This window comes from Saimiri boliviensis, chromosome 4 (assembly GCF_048565385.1).
Source record: "Saimiri boliviensis isolate mSaiBol1 chromosome 4, mSaiBol1.pri, whole genome shotgun sequence".
Classification (NCBI taxonomy): domain Eukaryota; kingdom Metazoa; phylum Chordata; class Mammalia; order Primates; family Cebidae; genus Saimiri; species Saimiri boliviensis.
The window spans coordinates 43,606,047-43,629,505 of record NC_133452.1 but is presented as its reverse complement, the minus strand read 5'-3'; the positions used below and the strand labels follow the sequence as shown (position 1 = coordinate 43,629,505).

At 35.4% G+C, this 23,459-nt stretch overlaps 1 protein-coding gene across 8 annotated transcripts in view; it reads left to right on the top strand.

Annotated features, from left to right (window-relative positions):
* TRMT11 (tRNA methyltransferase 11 homolog) overlaps positions 1-23,459 on the top strand; it is a 291,709-nt gene that overhangs the window by 886 nt on the left and 267,364 nt on the right. For all 8 annotated transcript variants that reach the window (XR_012517189.1, XR_005578891.2, XR_012517190.1 and 5 more), the window contains exons 2-8: positions 5,663-5,728; positions 7,854-7,927; positions 10,068-10,149; positions 10,233-10,325; positions 10,557-10,691; positions 11,452-11,608; positions 20,752-20,832. Coding sequence is in view for 5 of the 8 variants with exons in the window: in XM_074397506.1 (XP_074253607.1) it covers positions 5,663-5,728; positions 7,854-7,927; positions 10,068-10,149; positions 10,233-10,325; positions 10,557-10,691; positions 11,452-11,608; positions 20,752-20,832 (688 nt within the window). In the remaining 3 variants the exon portion in view is untranslated. The remainder of the gene's footprint in view (positions 1-5,662; positions 5,729-7,853; positions 7,928-10,067; positions 10,150-10,232; positions 10,326-10,556; positions 10,692-11,451; positions 11,609-20,751; positions 20,833-23,459) is intronic.

Below are 23,459 nucleotides of genomic sequence, written 5' to 3'. Positions count from 1 at the left end.
AAGATGGATTTGAAAAGAATAAGACTTGAGCCAGAGACTAGTTAAGAGTCTGGGGCCGGGAGCGGTGGCTCACGCCTATAATCCCAGCACTTTGGGAGGCTGAGGCGGGTGGATCACGAGGTCAAGAGATCGAGACCATCCTGGTCAACATGGTGAAACCTCGTCTCTACTAAAAATACAAAAATTAGCTGGACACTAGCTGTAGTCCCAGCTACTCGGGAGGCTGAGGCAGAAGAATTGCTTGAACCCAGGAGGCAGAGATTGCAGTGAGCCGAGATCGCACCATTGCACTCCAGCCTGGGTAACAAGGGTGAAACTCCGTCTCAAAAAAAAGTCTGTTGGCATAGTCTTGTTAATAGATTAAGAAGGTCTGCCTTAGGTTAAGGAATAAGAGGGTGGGACAGACTGGGAGAATATTTAGGTCATACAGTCATTAGGGCTGAATTGACTGAATATGTGGGAAAGGGGCACCAGTCAGGTATGACTTCTGGGTGGATATAGGTAGGAGTGTCTCCATTTAAAATAGAGAACATAGGCAAATGTAAGATTTAACTTTTGTTTACACTGAATTTGATGTGCTCATGTAACATCAACCTGAGATGACCAAGAGGCAGTGGATATATGAATATGCATAGAGTATGGCAGAGTGATCTGGACGAGTGAGAAATATTTGGGAGTCTTCTGCATATGAAAATTAGGAGAAGGGATGAAGTTACTCAAAGGGTAAGGTCAAAAGAGTGGTGGACCAAGTATAGGTGCTTGGAAGTATTGATATTAAAGGAAAGTCGGAGGAGGCCACGAAGACGATGAGCAAGTGCCAGAAGGGTGTGAGACCACAGAAATCAGAAGGGTAAAATTTTAGGAAGCAGGGACAAATGGAAAATGTCGAATGCAATTGTTTTTTAGTTAGAAAAGAATGAAAAAAATGTTCATTGATAGTCTGGATTAGAAGGTAATTAATTGGTTACTTTTGCTAAAGCTGATATGTTAAGTTTTAGTGGGAGAAGCCGGATGGCTTGGTTTAGTGGTCACTGGAAAATGAGGAAGGGAAGATAGGATAGACTGAGTGCCCTTAGCCAGAGCGTAAGAAATGGGTTAACAGTTTGAGGGGGACCTATGGTCAAAGACGAATTCTCCCCATGAAGAGAATGAGTTTGAGCAGAGATTGAGCTTGAGTGTATTGGTAGGCTCACGGGAAGAGAGGGATAAAAGGGCATCTCTTTTCAGTAAGAGGGGAAATTGGACAAAGAAAGTTAGGGTGGGTGTAGAGTAGTTACCTGAGGGCTTGTTTTCTAGGTAATGAATGAGTGGAAGTTATTTCTTGAGAGATGATGGGCCAGCAGTTGAATGGGGAAATTGAGACAAATAGTAAAACTTGAAATATTCATTGAGAGCAAAGAGGAGAGTTGACAAGGAGGAAAACGAGTGAAGAACATAGGTATTAGAGCAATGCTGAAAAAGCTGAAGGTGAAGGTCTCAGATCTGTAATCATGCTAAGATTCTGTGATTTACTTCAGTTGTGCTGAACTCATTGGCCTTAGGAGTCATGAAGGAAGATTGTGGCATTGATTCAGTATTAATGTTCTGAGTTTCATGGAGGAAGTAATTTTTAATTAAGTCTTAATTGACAAAGGATATGTTCTGTTGGTGAAGAGGATTGTAAAGACCACTTCTGCGAGAAACAGAAACAGACTGAAAGGCACAGAAGTGTGATGGTTATGAGGTTTGGGGAGGGAGGATGAAGTAGTGGGCATTGAGGTCAGAGAGGTGGTAAGAATTTGTGTTTTAGAAAGATAATTCTGAAGTGCCAGAGAAAAGATCCCACTTAGAGAATACTGGAGTAGAACTAGAGAGGCTCAGGAGTGTGACTGCCTAAAGTAAGGCAGTGCAGTGACAATGGAGTGGTTGGACTGTGGCCTCCAGAATAGCAACCTGATTACTTGGTGATTTTTCCTTTTTCTTTCCATTGTAAATTCTTCTTAGTGCATTACCCTTGTGCCAGTTTATTCTTCCAAAAACTCTGTTCTGTTTTACATTCTCGTTCTTCTTAAGATGAAAATCTATAGTCAAGCATTCCAGGTCTAACACTGCATGGTTCTCTCCTTTGTGCTCTCACTTCCCACCTAGTCGTTAGTGCTGCCAAAACTGACTCATTATTCCGTGAATTCCTGCTTTCACTTTTGCTCCCCGTGCTCACTTTAGTCTGGTTTGGGTGTTTCCCATTTCTCATCTATTGTTTCGTACCTAGTAAGTATTCCTTTAGAGTTAAGCACATATTTATTTTTTTTAGCTTTATATGTTTTACGTGATTATTTTTCAGATCAGCGATTTCCTTTTTTGTAGTTTTTCCTCCTCTGCCAAAATTCTAATTTTTTCTTTAATCCCCTTCAATATGGAAAGTGTAATTATGTTAAAGTATATGATAAAAGGGATCCTTTGGGTCTGTTTCTGTTGTTTCTTTTGGTTCTCTTTCATATATGTGCGGGGCTGTTTTTTAAATACATGCCAGATGTTGTATTTGAAAATTTATTTAAAAAAATAATTGGAGGTCTGGGATGATGTACATCTTCTTGAAGAAGATAGGAACTCATAGGAGCATGAGGAGTCTAGGATTGGTTTAACTCATTCTCAGGAGCTAAGCTCTGTTTGTATTCTGATTCCCACATACTCACCAAGTGTAGCTTTTGACATCCTAATGTAAACTAGGTGGTTCATCAAGTATCCTTTTCTCCCCCTGGGTGGCCTTTTTTTCTTTTTCCCCTTTCCATCTTGTGAGTGCCTGTTTTTGGACTGGTAAATGTCTCAGGGAAAAAGTGGCTCCACCTGGGAATTTCTGACCTCTCCTGGATGTTGGTTCGGTAATTTTTGTTATCTTTCTATGTCTTCAGTTACATGGCCAGCTTTTATAGTTCTTTGCAGCAGGAGGCTTTTACCTCTTTTGCCATCCCTGCAAGTTGAATTCTTCTGTTATTGAGTTAGATTTTTTTCAGGGATTAAGTCAGTTTCCATGAAACCTTACTTCTCAAACTGAAGTAATCTTTTCCTCTCTTGTACTCTAATTTTGCTTTTACCTCTTTAACAACATGTACTGTTTTACACTGTAAGTTTCATTTGTGAGGTTGTTTTGTTCGTTCTACTAGATCTTAATTTCCCTAAGATAAATGTGTATGTATTTTTATATAACTCTGTGACTTGCACATATTAGTTGCTTAAATTTTTTTTTTTTTTTTTTTTTTTTTAGACAGTTTTCTCTCTGTTTTCCAGGCTAGAGTGCAGTGGCATGACGATCACTGCAGCCTCAGACTCCCAAGTTCCAGCCATCCTCCCACCTCAGCTTCCTGAGTAGCTGGGACCACAGGTGCACCACTATGCCTGGCTAATGTTTTAATTTTTTTGCAGTGACTGGTTGTTGACCAGAGACTGAGGGTGGGTGCGGGTGGGGCATCTCACTATGTTGCTGGTCTCCGACTCCCGGTCTCAAGTTACCTCTTCGCCTCAGCCTCCCAAAGTGCTAGGATTGCAGATGGGAGCCACCACACCTGGCAGCTTAAAATATTAAAATCAGTGTTATAGGATCCCTTCTGGGGAAGGCAATCCAAAGGACAGTCTACAGTTTTGGGTCCATCTACTGCATTAGAACTGCTAAGCAAGGAACCTGTAATGAATGGCTGCCTTTATGAATTAAAATGAGAGATTAGGAATATAAGTGTGGTCCAGTTTTACCTCTGATAGAGTTAATCGGGACCAATTATAGTTGGCAGCTTCTTAATGTAGTACTTATTGTATTAAGTAATGTTTACTAAAGGTCACACCTGGGTTTTATTGCTTGTTCTGAAGCAACCTTTTAAATGAATGAAAAAGCAAGTAGCTGAAATAACAGAAAAGCTCATAGAATTAATGCATCACACCTACCCCAGATCATGCCACATTTCTATATCTGGTGTTCAATATAAATTCTTTTTTATTCCTAATGTAGAAAGAGTCTCAACTGGAAAGTTGAATTTGCCGTAAGATTAATGAACATTTTGTGTTTTGCTTTTTCCAAGTAGGTTGATGAAGTACTTTAAACATGTTTTGCTTTTCAATTTGAAACTTGTGTTATCCATTTGTTCTCAGTTTTAGGTGGCTGCTTAAGTTTTGGGTCATAGAGATAATGCTATGCCGTAAAACTTTAATCTTTTGCTTTTTCCACTGCCTAACTCTTAGGATCTTTGTGTTTTAACCTATTGCAAATTTTTAACAGTATATTCTAGGAGCAGCAAACTTTGGTGTTTTAACTTGGTTGCAGTTGGATGTTTTAAATGTAAAGCTGACTTTGCAATATACTTTAATATAGAACAAACCACCATCATGCAGGATCAAGTAACTTAATCTATAGCTTTGTTTTTTGTCTTTGAAGTGTTATAACTCTGTCAGTCTTGGTTGACTTCTTGATTCCGTTAATACCTGCCTAGGTTCTGTGCTTCTCTCTTTCAAGTTCACCTAACCTGATGAGGTAGCTATGATTCCTGTTTTACATTTGAAGGAATGAAAAGTTGGAGGATTTAAGATTCTTGTATAAAGCCACATTGCTAGTACTTGGAAGATCTGAAAATCAGATTATGGTCTATTTGACTTCTAAGTCTCATAATGTCTTGTATTCAGATTTGTGTTTTCCATGTTGCAAAATAACCTTTGGGCTGCCTTCACTGATTTGCCAGTAGTCTGTGATAGTTCTTGGTCGATCCATCTGATTGGACTGAATTCAGCCCCTTCTAACACTGAATTAAATACAATGATTTGTTGCATAGACAAAGAAAAATAAAAATGGCACTAGCAGCTTGAACTTCTCATTCATTTTAATCTTGGAGTGGGAGGCTTGCTGATCTGGGTATATTTTCCCTTTTGATGGCTGTACCTTATAGTGGGCTTGGTGTTAAAGGCTCTTCTTTCTGGTTGGGAGGAAAGGGGACAGTAGGCAGCCAGCAGTAGGACACCTACCTCTCATTAGGTTACGTTCTCCATAAGACCCACACAGAGGAATGTGATTCTACCTGTTTTATGTGATTTAAGGAGATAACTTGTTAGTCATACAAATTGTAAAGTTTGTAATTATTTGGGTTTATCAGTACAAAGTGATTGCTTCAAATAAACACTATCTGGATAGATTTCAACTCCACATGCATTGTGCTTTTAAAGTATCTATTATGTTAGTTCTCTTTCTAGTTCTGTAATTTTATGCAGAAAGGTGGAGGTTAACTTGGTATATTTGTGGTTAATGAATACACAGTGATATGCCCTGGCTGATTATTTTTTAATTTCCAAATATCTTCAAATGATTTGTTTAATTTTCATTTTAATTTTGTTCATCAAGTGTCAGACTTACTAATCTGCACTTCATGTAATCTGTTTTTTTCCTTTTCAAAATCAAGGCATTTTCTAATCAAGTGTTTGGTAACCCTTGTATTGTCTAAAATCTCTCAGAAATTACTTATGGTTTTTACTGTTAGATTTTTTTTCTGAATCCTAAATTGTAATTTTAATTGTAATTGTTGAAGCTTAAAGGCCTCAGTTAGATCATCATCCTATGCCTTTTTTATTTAGTCATGTAATTACTGTCTCCCTTAGTAGATTTTTAGTTCCTTTTGTTAAAATGTATTTCTCTGTAATATTTTCAATATAGGAAATAAAGTCTTTGCTTTCACTTTTTGGAGGTCAGTTCGCCAGCACTCAAGAAACTTATGGAAAGGTAAGTTAAATTTTCATTAGACCATGTAGAGTATACTTAGAAATAGAGCTTGGGTTTGAAGAGAAGAAGTGCATATGTTAAATTTATATTTTTATAAATTTATAAATACTTGTATTTGTTTCTATAGGCAATGGAATAAACAGGATATTTTGGGAAAAATTGTGGTTTTGTTAAGCAATTTAGATTTATTTCTAGTTTTTTTATTTGTTTTAAATTTTCAGTCAACAGTTGGTCATAATTTGTATCTGTCTTTTCACTCAAAAAAGATCTGTCCTCCATTCGTGAGCTGTGTTTAGAATTAGAATTTAGCAGAATTTTGGACTCATATTGAGAATCATTTTAAAATTTGAAATTGTGCATTGTGTAAGACTGTGAATTTATGAGCTCTGTGTTTTGCATAAAACTGTAGTTTATCAGTGCATTACAGAAGTTTGGAAAACAGAAAAAGAAAAAATAATTTGCAGTTCTTCCTTGACATGACTTAAATTTTGGATGCTGCCTTCCAGTCTTGTTTTCATGTACTTGTTTCCCCCTGTTGTAATTCTTCCGCAGCTTGTATTTCTCACCCGATAGTGTCAGTATAGGCATAAGTTGTTACTTGGCCTCTATCTCTAATATAGCTACATAATATTTTTCATTGATTAGCTCTAGCATAATTAATTTAACAATTTCATTTTATTCAGGTTGCTTTAAAAATTTTCCCAATAAAAGTAATACTAAGTGATAATATTTTTTCCTGTTTGGATTATTTTGAATTTTTCTGTTGGGGAGGGTAAATATTGTAAGAAAAAAGATGGGGTATATACCCAAAGTAATGTAAGTCATTCTGTTATAAAGATACATGCACACGTATGTTCATTGCAGCACTATTCACAATAGCAAAGCATAGAATCATCCTAAATGCTCATCACTGATAGACTAGATAAAGAAAATGTACGTATACACCATGGAAGACACAAAAAGAAACGAGATCATGCATACTGTGCAGTCATAGAAAGGGACAAGATCATGTTGCAGGGACATGAATAGAGTTGGAAGCCATTATCCTTAGCAAACTAATGCAGGAACAGAAAACCAAACACCACGTGTTCTCACTTATAAGTGGGAGGTGAATGATACGAACATATGGGCAGGTCCAAGGGAAGCAACACACACTGGAGCTTGTTGGGGGTGATGGGACTGGGGGAGGGAGAGCATCAGGAAGAATAGCTAGTGGATGCTGGGCTTAATACCTAGGTCATGGGATGATCTGTGCAGCAAACCACCATGGGACCCATTTACCTATATAACAAACCTGCACATCCTACACATGTACCCCTGAACTTAAAAGTTGAAAAAAAAAGACTGGGTGTGACAGGAAGGATTTCTTGCAAAAGATAAAAGAGCTTAAGTTGAAAGTCCTGTTGGACTTTTGTTCCTAAAGGACTTTCACTTAGGGGAGGAGGGAAGGAAGGAGACCGGATATAATTGGCTAAAGGTGATGAAATGAGGTCAGGATCCTTTCGGATTTTTGCTGTGTTCTGGCAAAAGGTTATCTGGGTGCAGCTTACCAGTGTCTGTAATCTTGGGTGTTGGGATGGAGAATTGGGAAAACACCCTGGATGCACTGGGAACTTTTTTCCCCTAGACAAAATATAAAGTAAAAGTTAATGAGAATTTAATAACGTAAGATTTTCCATCATAGTTGTTTCAAAGGGCCCCTCCTTTACCCCTCAGATGGCCACAACTACCTAGAAAAAGGTCTAATTTAGCAACTGAGAAATGCATTACTTAGAAATTAAAAATAAAATAGCTAAGGAATGATTAGCCATGATGAATTTCAAGATTATACTTTGGTATATAATATGCCTTAATTCATTTAGTAAAGCTACGTAAAAGGGCAAATACAAAATTCATCTTTAATTTGCAGATATGTTCATTGATAGGGTCATTATAAAAACATTTTTACCATATTATTCTAATGCACTTTTTTACTATTGGAATGATTTCTGTTTTGGTTGCAGTCAGATCAGTATTCTTACATGAAAGTAGCAAATAGGCGCTTCTCCTTATGGACTTCTTGAATAAAAGCGTATGAGGCCATGGAGCCACTTTCAATTAAGCTTCATATTGTTATTTCTTTCAGTCACCATTTTGGATTCTTAGCATTCCCTCCGAAGATATTGCAAGAAATTTAATGAAACGGACAGTGTGTGCCAAGTAAGAGAAACTTATATTGTCCTGCATGAATATACTGGTACTTCTGTTAACTACTCTGCCCTCCTTTTTGCTGCATTGGCATGCAGTGTAGAGGCTTAGTTTAGCTTGCAGTTACATACAACCGCCACAGGGTGGCGGTGGGAGACCAGAGGAGACTTAACCTGCTGAAACCCAGGAGGAAAGAGTGTCTGGGGAACTGTAGACACATTTGTTTTAGAGTAATTTTTTTGACCTTCCATATTATGTGGGAGTATAGTATCAGATATAAACATTATGTTCTTACATAGGATAAATGCCACATATAATTATAACCAAAGTGCTGAAAATTCAAACATGCTTTTCTCTTAGATGGTTTTTAATTGGACGAGCAGATTAGTGAAGTGTCGGGTAACAAAAAGCGAGGACTGCCATAAAATATGTTATACCATTTCAGCTGGTAGAGAAAAGAATTGGTAGAATATCACATCTTGGTATGAGTTAATGTGATGATGCTCTTCATTGTTTATCCTCAGTGTTTCTAGATTTTATCGTTGGCATCTGCTCTTTTATTCCATTTCTTTATATATATATATATATAATTGGAAAATTTTCTGTCATCAGATTTGAAAATTAAACTGTATTTTTAACTAATATCTTAAAGATCGAACAGCTCGTGTTATCTTTAAGCTGCTTTTTCTTCCTGAACATTTTGGCAGATTGCTGAAAACTTTCTTTTCCTTAGAGATTATATTTGCTAATGCAATGCAAATAAGAACTTACATATATCTAGTTTTATTAACATGGTTAGCAATGTTTTATATAGTCATATGTAATTGCTATATTATGGAATTGAATACAACCCTATGTTTAGTTAACTTCATCCTATTAAAAACTACCTGAAGCCTTTTATCTTTTACAGTGATGCTTGCTAACAGGTCTTATGAAATAAAAATGACTAGAAAACAGAAACATAACTTTTAAAAAAACTCTTTGAATAATTGCTTGTTAGGTTTAAAATAGCCACTGGAATACTAAGAACTTACATGTTTCTTTCAAACCTCTTCTAAGTCATATATTTGATTAATGGTACAATTAACAATTGTATAATATATAATTGTTCATTGCTTTTTACTATCTATATTTTGTGTAGCTGAGGTATACGTTAAATGATAGCTAAGTAAGATTAGTATGACTGTAGAAGCATTTTCTCTGTAAATTCAATAGAAAAGGAAGGATTCATTTGCAAAGGATAAAATTCACAATTTAATTATACCGGAACAAAGATAGACTTTTATAAAAGCATAGATTCAAAATCAACTTAAATTCAGATTTTTCTGTGCTAGAAGGGGATTGAAAGTTAATTTATTTTTGACATGAAATATTTTGAGCATGCCACAAAAAGAGTGAAAAATATAACAATATACCTTATTAGATATCAACATTTTGGGTAACTTAGTTACTAAAATCATGTGTGTGTGTGTCCCTGCGTGTTTATGTGCATGCATGACAGAGTCTCACTCTTGCCCAGGCTGGAGTGCAGTGACATGATTATGGCTCCTTTTAGTCTTGAGGAGCCATAAACTTAAACTCCAGGACTCAGCCTGCCAAGTAGATGGGACTACAGGTATGTGCCACCATGCCTGGCCAATGTTTTGCCTTTTTTTGTAGAGACAAGGTTTTGCTATGTTGCCCAGGCTGGTCTTGAACTCCTGGACTCAAGTGATCCACCTCAGCCTCCCAAAGTGCTGGAATTACAGGCGTTAACCACTATGCCTGGCCAGCTAAATATTAATGACATTTTTATCTGGTCATTAGTCTTTGTATTATGGAGGAGACATTGGGAAAAATTGGCTTTTCTGTGGCTTTTTACCCATTTATCTAAAATAACTGAATTTAGTGTATCATTTGTTCTATTCTAAAAATATGAAAACTTGGAAAATATCCTGACTTATTGAATTTCCTTCTTTCCATGTCAAGTTCAACTTTTATGTGTGATTTGGCCTAAGTTATATTTGTTTCCAGGATACATAGTTTTCATTTATACTTTACAAAACATAAGCAGTAATTAGTGTAGTGGGCATAAAGAACTAGTAAAAAGACTATGTATTACTGTGTGAACTAAGTTCTTTACTGAGGTTAGTACCAATCATTTATTTCCTAGGTCTATATTTGAACTATGGGGTCATGGACAATCTCCTGAGGAGCTGTACAGTTCTCTTAAAACTTATCCTGTGGAGAAGATGGTGCGTAATAAAATGTAGTTTTATATAGGCATGTGTGCAGATTCTGTAGAACTACAATGCTCAAAAAACTTATTTCCTTTTAGGTTCCATTTCTACATTCAGACTCTACATATAAAATAAAGATTCATACTTTCAATAAGACATTGACACAAGAAGAGAAAATCAAGCGAATAGACGTAAGTAAATTTAGCAAAACAGAAAACCTACATAATGAAGCAGTCTAGCCATTGTTGATATATAAGAATACCCAATTTCTGTTAAGTATTTATTTTGTACCACATTTTGTGCTAAATGCTTTTCATGTTTTATTTAATATTGACTCCAGACTTACAAGGTAATGTTATTAGATAAGCACCATTTTTCCTTGTAAATCTTTGTAAGATATTAGCATTTCTTTTATTTTTTAGGCACTTGAATTTCTGCCATTTGAAGGAAAAGTAAATTTAAAGAAACCACAACATGTATTCTCTGTTTTGGAGGATTATGGTTTGGACCCAAACTGCATCCCTGAGAATCCACATAATATTTATTTTGGTAGATGGGTGAGCAAGTGTTGTTTCTACTTATGTCAATTTATTTTTTTGAAAGCTACGTATTAGGCCTTTGTATTTGACTCATATGTGGAACTATAAAGCAGCTAAAGAGAACTGTAAGCCAAAGAGTCAGAATCCATAAAATTGGTGAAGAGCGTGATTGTCTTTTGTTTTGGTTTTCCCCAGAGATCTTATGAAGTGCAAGAGGCGTGTTAAATATAGGGAGGAGTTGGTCTACCTGGAAATGTTGAAATAAGACTTATAAGAAAATCTGGACTGATTTTTTTTTTTTTTTTTTTTTTTAATCAGAGAAAACAGTGCTCTGGTAGTTGGGGGATCTCATATGTGGAGATTTCCAATCTGGGTCTTCCATTCCAAAAGAAATGAAATTACTGTAGAGCAGTTCTGTCGACTTCTCTGAGGCTTTAAGTGGGTGATTGGAAGCTGTGAGTGAAAGTTGTGACTTACGTTAGAGATTATTGTTATGTAGGAGAACAAAGAAATGGACATACCTTAGCAACTACCTGTGGAATAATTGCATTCGAATTCAGTTCATACTTGTTTTGAAAAGACAAAGTAAATGGAATGACATTAAGAAACAAAAGGTTTTGTCCATAACTACCTCAATTACATTATTTTAAACAAATAAGTTTAGAGCAGTAATAAGTGGAAAGAAGTTCTTGTCAGCAAAATGCAGTGGTCTTACTGTGAGTGATTATCTTGTCTGTTCCCTATGACTGTACTAACTTGAGAAATATCTCTGATTTAGATTGCAGATGGACAGAGAGAGCTTATTGAGTCATACAGTGTCAAAAAGAGACACTTTATTGGAAATACAAGTATGGATGCTGGTTTGTCATTCATTATGGCTAACCATGGAAAAGTGAAAGAAAATGATATTGTCTTTGATCCATTTGTTGGAACAGGTATTTTTATTTAACTTTTAAGCTAGTGTAGAGGTGTTGCTTATTTAGATTAAATGAAGATCATGGTAATATTTTTGCTAAAAGAGTAAATGGATAATCTTTTAATTGTGTTTGGATAGTGGCCAAAAGACAACCACATACTTGTGTATTAGCTAGTATTTAACACTTTTGCCTCTTCAAAGATAATGCTGATAGAATTGTATGGGTTTTATTCCAGATAAACAGTAGCAGAGAACATCCGTCTAATTTTTTTGTAGCAGAAAAATTTGCAATACCATACGTTGTAGAAACGCCGTAAAGCCGTATAGTTTATTTAAATAGGAAAACTCTTGGTGAAAGACAGACTTGAATGACAAGATCAAAAAAATGTATTCATCCATGTTCAAATTAATAACCATATATGTGGATGGAGAAAAATAGTTAATATATTCTATCTTTGAGTTTGTTAGTGGAGGTTTATAAGTAAGTGTGAAAATAAGAAAAGTGTCTTAAGTATCAGTGGGCTAGAGCCTGGTCACTATGGCAGTGACCTTGGTTTTTTGTGCATATGACTGGGATAATTTTATATGGAAGTCCTAAAACTCCAAGTGTACTTCATCTGACTCCATGCAGACTTTTTCCTACTTCATTCAGTTTTTTTTTTTTTTTTTTTTTTTTTGAGACGGAGTTTCGCTCTCGTTACCCAGGCTGGAGTGCAATGGCGCGATCTTGGCTCACCGCAACCTCCGCCTCCTGGGTTCAGGCAATTCTCCTGCCTCAGCCTCCTGAGTAGCTGGGATTACAGGCACGCGCCACCATGCCCAGCTATTTTTTTTGTATTTTTAGTAGAGACGGGGTTTCACCACGTTGACCAGGATGGTCTCGATCTCTTGACCTTGTGATCCACCCGCCTCGGCCTCCCAAAGTGCTGGGATTACAGGCTTGAGCCACCGCGTACTTCATTCAGTTTTTCTTGATCTTACCCATACCTAGCAAATACTTGTATTTAAGTTTGGCCAAACTCATTTTACGGCTGAGTTTGTGGTTGGAGCCTCTCCCTATAGCCATCTTTCCCCATGAGCAGTGATAATGCAGAGCTAACATTTATTGAATAGTAAATGTATCAGGTGCTATGCTGGACACTCTGATGTTGCTATCTAGTTTAGTTCTTAGAACACCTAACATGGAGATACTTAAAACACTTTCTTGAGGAAATTATGGCACAGGGAGAGGTGAATGGCCAAGGTTATACAGTATGTTGGTTTCATAGGATTCAAACTCGAGCAGTCCGGCTCCAGAGCTCAGGCTCTTAACTTAGAGCTGCTTCTCTGCATTAGGATCTGGCAAGCAACTATTACACTAACTTAAGGAATATGACCACGTATGCTTAGAAAGAAGTAGTAATCAAGGTCGAGAAATTTCTAACTGATAGCATGACTTTCTCTGTTTGTTGTTGAGTTAATTCACTGGTGAGTCTTTCTGTGCCAGTTTCTCCATATCACACACCCTCAACATACTCTATATCCTTTTCTTCCCCACCCTTATTATCCTAAGTACCTCTCCCCAAATTTTAAACTTTTTATTGGAAATAATATCAAACTTTCAGAAAAGTTACAATAATAAAAGTAGAACAAAGAACGTCTGTGTATCCTTAATTTAAGCTGTTGTTAACATTTGGCCTCATTTGCTTTATTAATTATTCTATTTGTTTATATTTCTGTAATATTTTCTTTCCTGCATCATTTGAAAGTTGTATCTATCGTATCCCTTTACCCCTCAAGTACCTATTTCTCAAGAATAAGGCTGTATACTCGTATATAACCACAGTACCGTTTTCAGTGTTAATAGATGTATTAATATAGTACTTTGATACTCATATTTCAGTCTTGCCAGTTGACCCAATAATATTAATATTTTTGCTAGCATCCTTTTCCCCTTCCTGGCTAGGATCAGGTATTATATTTTGTTGTTAATATGTCTTCGATGTCTTTGATTTGAAACACAGCCAGAGTTTCTTTTTCTTTTATAAAATTTGCACTTTTCAAGATGGTATTTCTCTTCCCTTTATTTTTTATCTAAATTGTTCCTTATTTTGGGTTGTTTGATGTTTCCTCAAGATTAGGGTTAGGTTATACATTCCCAGCTGGACCGCTGCATCAGTGATTTTTTTGTGTCCTTCTCAGGTGTGTACATGATGGCATTCTGCCCTGCATGGGTATTGGTAATTTTGATCATCTGGTCAAGGTGGTGGTTGATTTTTTTCACTCATAATCATAAACAGTGCAATTACTGTTTTTTGTTTGTTATTCTTGCCATTAAGCAATCTGTGGAGAGACACATTAAGTCCGTGTAGTATTCCATTCCTTATCCAAATCTCCTCTTACCACTCAGATTACCAGGTTTAGAAGCCATTGATAATTTTTTTCCTGAACCATTCTTTACTTGGATGGTTTGAAAGGGATGATTTTCCAACTCCAGTGCTCCCTCCACAGTTACAAGTCAACATTCATTATTCTGCTGTAAGCATGAGCCCTTGCCTCTCTTCCATGTATCTGTTTTTGTAATTGTTTGTTAATATGAACTAGTGTGTTCCCCTTTTTAACCCTGTGGGTCTATATTTCATTACATTTCTTAAGTTTCTTAATTACTTTTGTTGCTCAAATTGTGATTTGCCCAGTCAGAGCCCTTTCACATTGAATCTGTATTTGTAACATGTTCCTATCTATTTTTCTTTTGAGTACATTCTTCCTTTCTCTTCTATTTGTTCAAGTTCTGTTATCAATCATTTCTCCAAGGAATTTTTGTTTCTTTTAGTGGGGAGATGAGATCTGGATTATAGATACTTTCAGTGGACAAGCTAGAAAATACATATGCATATGTACCTAGTATTCATGTAAGTGAATATGCAAATACACTTGTATATGTTCCTGTATACTCTGTGTAATGCACATACACGGACATATACATATTTTAGACACTGAATTTGTACATATACTACAAATTGTAGTCAGTCTTTACAGATCTTTTTGACTACCCTATTTTTTTTTTTTTTTTTTTGGTAATCACCAAACCTTTATTATTCCACAGTGAGAACCTTCCTCCACAGTGAGAACTCTGGTTCATACCTACATCAGCGCATTTACTCTTTTTCTCATATCTGAAATAGTTTCACAGTTGTTTTGCCTGTGCCACTTAAAAAAATCCTGTGAATAAGAGTTCAGGATATGTTTTCAGTTCTTTACCTTAAGAGGTGGTAAACTCAAGTACTGTGCCTGCTTTTTCCCTTTTCATTTAAAATTCATTTGGGTTAATTTGTTCAGTTTGCCCTCTGTTTTAGGTTTTTATCCCCCATCCCACATTCCTTGTTGATTTACTTTTATTTTCAGATACGTGTAAGATGCACTTGCTTCCAAAAAGTCAGAACTATACAAGAAGTGGTACTCAGAGGTGTCACTTAACTTCTATAACCCTTCCAGCCTGTTCTCCCACCTCTCTTGGGTGACTAACTTCATTGTTTTCTAGTTGATTCTTCCTGTGTTTCTTTTTGTAATGATAAGCAGATATATGTACATTTTCTTATTTCCACTACTTTCTTACACAAAAGGTAGTATGTATGTTAGTTTTAACTTTGCTTGTTTCACTTAATAGTATTTCCTGGAAATCACTTCCTGTCAGTTCATAGAAATTGTCTTTATTCTTTTATAGTTTTGCTCCATGAGTATATGTACTGTAATTTATTCAAACAATCTCCTATAGTTGGACATTGGTAGTTTTCAGTATTTTACAGTTACAAATAATGCTTGTAATGACCAGCCTTATGAATATATATACCTTTGCAATGTTGGAGATGTAGCCCTAGGGCAAGCTCGTCCAACCCGCAGCCTGTGGACCACATGCAGCCCAGATGGCTTTGAATGTGGCCCAACACAAACTTGTAAAGTTTCTTAAAACATTATGAGAATTTTTGCAATTTTATTTTTAAATCTCATCCGTTATCATTAGTGTTAATATATTTTATGTATGGCTCAAGATAATTCTTCTTCGAGTGTGATCCAGGGAAGCTAAAAGATTGGAACCCCCTGTCCTAGGGTAAATTCCTACAAGTAGGATTTCTGGGTTTAAGAGTATATGCATATGCAATTTCATTTGATATTGCCAAATTTGTCTCCATTATACTATTTTGGATTCCTACCAACAATTGTAGGAGAGTCCCTGTTTTCCCACAGTCTCACCAGCAGAGTATATTTTCAAGCTTTTGAAGTTTTGTCTGTTCTGTTGGGTGAAACATGATATCTCAATGTAGTGTTAAGTTGTATTTCTGTGGTTATGAATGAAGTATAACAACTTTTTGTATTTTAAAGGCTATTTATTTTTGTATTTTAAAGGCTACTTTTTAAAAAATTGTCTTTTATGTCTTTTGCCCATTTTTCAATAGCATTTTTGGTCTCTTCCCCCTCATTTTTCAAAGTCCTTTGTAAGTTTGGGATACAGCCCCCTCATACTCCCCCTCTTTTTCTGTGATGTGTGTGCAAGTATTTTACCTTAGCTTGTCATTTATGTTTTGACTTTGCTACTAATTGATTTTTGCCATGCAAAAGTTTCCCCCACACTCAAGTTGTAGAGGAATTCATTAGTGTTTTCTTCTAGTACTTTTGTAGTTTTACACTTTTTCTTCTTAGATCTCAGGTTCATTTGGAGATTGTTCTCTTGTATGATGTGAAAAATGGATCTAATTTATCTTTTTCCAAATGCGAAAGCTTTTATTCTTAATCTTGGGTTTTAAAAGCTTTTTCTGTCAATTGAGAAGAATTCTTTTAGCTATATACATGAACAAAATGATTAATATATATACATACAAATAGACTAGACTACAGAATTAAAAAATATGGTTGCCAATATGGATTATATTTTTTGTTGAATAGATAAGGCTAGGTATATTTTGAAATTATCTTCACAGCTGTCAATATGTGGACCATTTGTAGTGTGTTGAGGGGCAAGGAGACCTGTTTCTGTTTCCTTTAGGGCAGCTTTTCACAGTGGGTGGTATATTTGGATCATCTGACTATTCATATAAGACAGTTAATGGAAAATGAGAGGAGGATTTTTGCAAAGGTGCTGCTAAAACACAATTTATTAATTTGTGTTTGTAGTTTAAATATAGCTTTAGGACGTCAGTCAATTTTTGGTGCTTTTGCTTTGAAATATAATAACCAGTAATTATGAATAGATACAGGTCTTAAGCAGTTTGTCTTCTCTTGGGTCTTTTGCCTCATTGATGGGTAGTACCTTCTGAAGGATTGGAGAAATAAGTAGCTCTGTGCCCTCCTCCATGGCCATAGTTTTCACAAAATATTTGTTATTTTTTCTTTTGGTTGCCTTTTTAAATAGTTTTTTTGAAAAAATGCACGTGTCTAATCCCCTTCTTAAAGGTACAAAATTGAAATGTATGTAGTTTCCCAAATGCATTGCCCACTTACTACTCATGGTTTGTGATTTTTCTCAGGGATATAGAATAGAGTAGAAAGCTTCTAGGAGGCTGAAAGGAGAAATATAGCTTTTTCCTGCCTAAATACCTTTCCTTTTTTCTTTTAGACTGTTTGCTGCTGTTTAGAATGACATTATGAATGGCAGAAACACATTTTTCTTTCTATTTTAATAAATGCATTGGTTTTCATTTTAGTAAGATTTTTTAAAAATTGTGTGTATGTGTCTCCACTTTCCCAAAGGGGAAGAGATATAGCATCGTGTCAGCTCTCAGTTGTTGGGAATTGCCACTATTCTGTTGTGAGTTTGGCTAAAGGAATGATCAGCATGAATTTACTGAATACCTATTAATGGCACAGCCCTGTCTGTGATACAGTACAGGACTTGTGAATGGTATATATAACATTCTTATTAACAGAGTAGGTAGCTTCACTTAATTTAATATAATTTGTTTACTAACATACTTTGCTTTTGTTTATCTAATTGGTGAGTGAATATGTATTTACTTCAATTGGTGCTAATCCCAAAGGAGGTAGTATGATATAAAGAAAATAGAGCAAAGTTTAAATCTTTTTACCAATTAGTATGTGACTTTGGGCAAGATTCTTAACTTGTCTGGGTTTCGATTCCATCATTTGTAAAATGGTAATACTAATATATTGTGAGGATTAAATGAGGCAATATGCATATGTAGTATTTCTAGGAAGTTGCCTGACACATGGTAGACAGTGAACTATAGTGGTTATCATTATTACTTATCAATTATTATTTTGATAAGATTTTAGATGCCTTTTTGGTTAACAATGTTAGATGTAGCTAATTTTAAATGGTGGTGATGAAGAATTTGACCATAAACTCATTTTTTAGTATTCTTTTTGGATGATTTAAAAGATACTAATAATTTGCAACTGTTGGCAGGGGATAGCAGCAGACAAGGATATTGAAATGTAAAATTATAAATGTCTAATTCTTTGTTTATAATTAAAATAATATGTACAAGTATATGCCAGTTGCTTTAGGTAGCACAGAGCTCTGCAGTCGTAGCTCTGATTTCCTCTCATCTTCTCTGTCAAGTGAGTCAGCTCCTCCAGTCATGACAGTTCACTCGGGAGACTAATGTATACTCGTTGGCCATGTCCACCTTCAGTTGACCCATAGGTGTAAGGAAAGTAGTGTAGCTCCTTTTGAAGTTTTATCATTGCAAAATAGTGGACACAGGAACTAGGTGTTAGGAAACTGACTATCCTGGTTCTAGGAAGAAAAAATGAGGAGAAAAAGAGAAAGTTAGGAGAGTGAGGTAATGGATCTCTGTAAGTTTGTGTAATATTCTGTTTCCCATTTTTTCCCTACTACCCTTTGTAGTCCCCTCTTCCTGAAATATCATGGTTTGTCTAGTAGGAATCCCATTGTCTAGCAGTATTCTTTTGCTCAGCCTGCTAGTTTAATTTGTTTAAGTAGATTTTTTTTTTTTTTTGAGAAAGATAAAATAGATACAATAATATTGCCATTTTTCTTTCTTTTTTTTTTCTCTCAGCAAAACCAAAGCCCAGTCTCATTTTTCCACTATTGCAAAGCTTTCCACTTAGTTCTCTAAAGATGAAAATCATGAATAATTTTTTACATCTTAGAACAAATTCCAATTCTTCTTGTATTCTTTTGTTTGTAAGATATTACCCTAACCTTAAAGTGCTTACAATTTAAGTAATGAGAAATTGAAACACTGAGTTTCTAGTATACATCACATAGGCAGTATTTTTACTCTTTGAAACATAAAAAGAAATGAGTGAGTCATGTTACTTGCCTCCTTGACACTTCACTCTCCTTTTTAGTACCCCTTCTTCCACCAAAAAGCCCCTCCAAAAAACTCCAACTGAGGCATAACTAAATGTAAAAAGCCCTTCAATTTCATCAAAAGAACAACTAGATGACTACCAATGATTAGCCAGTGACCAGTTCAGAGAAGCTAATTTATTAAGATTTAATTTTTTAAAAAAGCGTAAAAGACACGAAGTTAACTATCAGATATAGTCTAACAGATTATTCATCTCCTTTCAGCAGTGTACTTGTAAATTGGGTCTTCTCAAAACTCACTCTAACCAAATGGATAAGGTTCTGTTTAAGGAAGCACAGGAAAGCTTTTCTGTTCCCCTTGACAACTAGTTCTTCTAGGTGAGTATCTGCCTTAACTGGCAGAATTGTAGTACCTCCTTGTAATTTGGGTGAAGTGACTTTGTGAGTATTCCAAGTCATCACATATGCTGCCTTTCCTAAATATGGAGTGTTCCATTTCCAGAGTAAGAATTACAAGAACTTTTTAACCTTCCCTCTCACATGAATGCTTTTTGTAGTTAGTGTGAGAAGACCTAGGTTTTGGTTTCTGCTGTACTTTTAGTCTTTCATGTCGCTTCTTCATGGATTCCAATAGGAACTAGTCAGTTATAATTTTCATGAACCAAGTATTTTTAAGTCCATGCTATCAGACTATGTTTTAAATAGCTATGGAAGGAACCCCATTAATTTATGAATCTTGATCCTCCAGAGGCACTACCCATCTTAGTTTTAGAGATTGCATCTCAAAAGGACGTGAAGGAAAGAGCCCTAGTTTTTTCCCCTTGTCCAAGTCTGTGCATATTTTGTAGTCTAAGAATATATTTGTGATTTCAGCTTGACTAGCAGACCTTCCTAGAGTAAAGCTAATTAAAACTTGCCCAAGCACTAAAAGCATTTTAATTTGAATGATTTTAAAAAGTGAAGTTAATTGCAAACAACATTGCCATGTATGTACCTATGCAACAATCCTAATTAAAAAAAAAAATATATATATATATATAAAAGTGAAGTTAATTAAAAGTACAATTATTAAAAGTTTAATTTTGTACAATTTTTTAATTTAAAAATACCATTATCTTTTATTTTAAAGAGTTTCATTATTATTTTAACCTTTATTAAGATTTTTCTTCATGTGTGAGCTGGTCACATCTGTCACATTACTTTGTCTAGTCAGATTGTATTGGGACAGTTCTTTCTTTGGTCACAGCACTAATAAAAAAAAGTTTATTAATTGTTTTGTGCATGCTTGATAGTTGTTATTCAGAAATTTATATTTATAATTTAAAATAAGAGATAATTACTTGATTGGTTACAGGAGTAACTATATATTAAAATAGTTAATTCTTACAAAAATTAAAATATATCCTAACCTTTAATTTCTGTAAGAACTAATGTCTCACATATTAATTATGCCTTCTTTATTCGTTTGAAACTCTGACTTCAGTGGGACTCGAGCCCAGTTGTCAGAATTTATTATATTTATTTTTAGCTCTTTGTGTAAATAGCCTTATATTCTCATTTTTAAGAAAGGAGCAAAATGCTTTTGTGTAGAGCTCTCAAAATAAGATGAAAATGTCTAAATATACATTATTTTGACCCCAAAAAATATGATTTTCCATAAATAGTGCATTATTAAACTAATGATGCCAAGGTATACATTAATTATTCCACTTTGTGATCAGTTTAGCGAATATAGCTTAGGGTTTTGTTTTTTTAGTCCTGAGGTTTATTAAATATGTTATGACCAGTGTCATTCCAGGATACTCTGCCTGCAGCTAGTTTCTAAGACTGGATGAATTAAATAGGAATACACAGGAGTTTGGGACTTACCCATTTGTGTGATTTTTCAGGTGGCCTCCTGATAGCATCTGCTCATTTTGGGGCATATGTATACGGGACAGACATAGACTACAACACAGTTCATGGCTTGGGTGAGTAGAGATTATAGACAGTATTGTAGTCTTTGCTGTTGTACCAAATATGCCTTTAAAAAAGTAAAATACAGTTGACCCTGGAACAACACAGGTTTGAATTGCACAGGCCCACTTATACTCAGATTATTTCCATCTGTGCCACTCCAGAAACAATAAGACCAATCCCTCCTCTTCCTCTTCCTCCTCAGCCTACTCAACATTGAAGATGATGAGGATGAAGACCTTTATGATGATCTACTTCCACTTAATGAGTAGTAAATCTGTTTTTCCTAAATAAAGTAAGTATATCATTAGGCTATTAGTAGTAAAGTTTTTGGGGGATTCAAAAGTTATATGTGAATTTTTGACTGTGTGAGGAGTTGGCATCCCTTATCCCTCATGTTGCTCAAGGGTCAACTGTAGTTTTATATGACATTATTTTAATCTTCAAATACAAAATTGTGATGTAATTTTACTTGTTTTTGTAAGATTTCAATGGGTATTTTATAAGATTATCATTGGATAATCTTTAAAGTAACTTTAAAGATTCTGCCTTAAACTGAGGGTGCTTGAAACAGTCATCTGCTTTACTTTTTAGGTAATTATGGAAAATAAACTCTAGAAGCTTCAATAATGATGTGTGATTGGATGGAATTGAATTAAACTGAAAAAATATTTCCTTATAGCTTAATGGTATTAAAAATGTGATTTTCTTGATAATTTTGAGATTATTTGTGTTTATGTTGGTATTCCATTATAGTAACTGGGATTAGCCCTTTCAATAATCTTTTCCTTTTCCTCACCAAATATAAGTTATTATATTGGTGAGCATTTATTATACTTTATTTTCTTTTGCTGAAGTAATTTGATATCTTGTACTGATGACCTGTGTCTTTCCCTACCTTGACTGTAAAGAATTTGGTAACCTTTATTAGGAAAAGGAGTTATCATTTATTAGGTGTACATAAATGGGCTAGCAAGAAAAAGATATTCTTTATCTGAAATCTGTTTTAAAAAATACTAAGAATTAGGCCAGGCATGGGGCTCACGCCTGTAATCTCAGCATTTTGGGAGGTTGGGGTGGGCAGATCACCTGACATTGGGAGTTTGAGACCAGCCTGACTAACATGGTGAAACCCCATCTCTACTAAAAATATAAAAATTAGCTGGGCATGGTGGCAGGTACCTGTAATCCCAGCTACTCAGGAGGCTGAGGCCTCCTGAGACAGGAGAATTGCTTGAACCCAGGAGGTGGAGGTTGCAGTGAGCTGAGATCATTGCACTCCAACCTGGGCAACAGAGTGAGATTCTGTCTCAAAAAGAAAAAGTACTAGGAATTATTCCAGTTTGCTTTTAGTAGAAGCAGTATATTTCCTTTGAGGAAATTGTCTTGTATAATTTACTTGCATTTTTATTTATTAAAGTTATATTTGGAAACTTATGTGGTAACCTTCAGTCTACTGGGGTGGAATTCTGATTGAGGTAGAGTTTCCTTAGAGCTGATCCACGATACTGTTAGGTATGCTGTCTGTTTCCTATGGTTCTGATCTCTTAGTTTATCCTGAAATATTCTCAAGTTTCTCCTGTTTTAAAAGTATAAAACTTTTTTTTGTTTGTTTGTTCAGCAAATCTTTAGAGGCTTTCTAGCTATCACTTTGTTTTCCTCCTCCCTTTGCCAAAATACTTCTTGAAAAACTGGTATTAACTTGCTGTCTCCTGTTCTTCGTCTTTTACTCTCTCTTCTTCCCATTATTTTCAAGCTTCTGTGCCTGTCATTCTGCTGAAAACACATTCTAAGACCACATTCTGCTGAAAACACATACTAAGACCACAGATTTATAGCATTTGACAATGTTGACCTTCATACAGCCACTCGTGGCTTCCTTGACAGTAGTCTCCGCGGGTGGTACTTCTACTTCTTTGTTTCTTCTTGGTCTACTTGAGGCCCTGCAATTTTCTTTGATTTCTGTTTATATATTATTTTTTCCAGGTGTCTACCTATCTTTGACCACTTCTCCTGTCACATTGCATGTTTTTCAGAGTCATGTCATTCTTTTTTTGATTTTACAAGAATAATTATAGAGCAAATATGTAACTACCTTCTAAGTTAACAAAAAAAGGTTATTCAGCCTTATGGAGTCAGTTTAAGATTATATTACTGATAACTCCAAAGTATGTATCTTCTGGCCTTCAACTACCTGCTGCATGTCTCCACTGCATATCTCTTTCTGAATGTTCATCAGGTAACTCAAGGTACATCAAGATTGATATATCTCAAATGAGTCCCATCTTTTTTCTTAAGCTTGTTTTTCTTCCTAGTTCCTCTGATATTAATCACTGGTGTCATCATCCTAAACTATCATGTCTCCTAAATAAGGAACTTACGAGCTTCTTTAGTCTTCCATCCGTAGCCACTTTAACTTTTCATTAGTTAGCAATGTCTCCATTTGCTTCCCTTCTCCATGGTTACAACTGCTGCGTTTCCCGAGTTAGGTCTCTTCATTTCTGTTTCATTTATCTGATTCATCACTGTCTCTACACAGGACTGTTTACTGCAGGAAGGAAGGAACCATATTCTCTTCAACTCTATCATACTTGAAGCTATCGAATGAGTGTTTTAAGGCAGTTTTACTTGAAAGGTGACA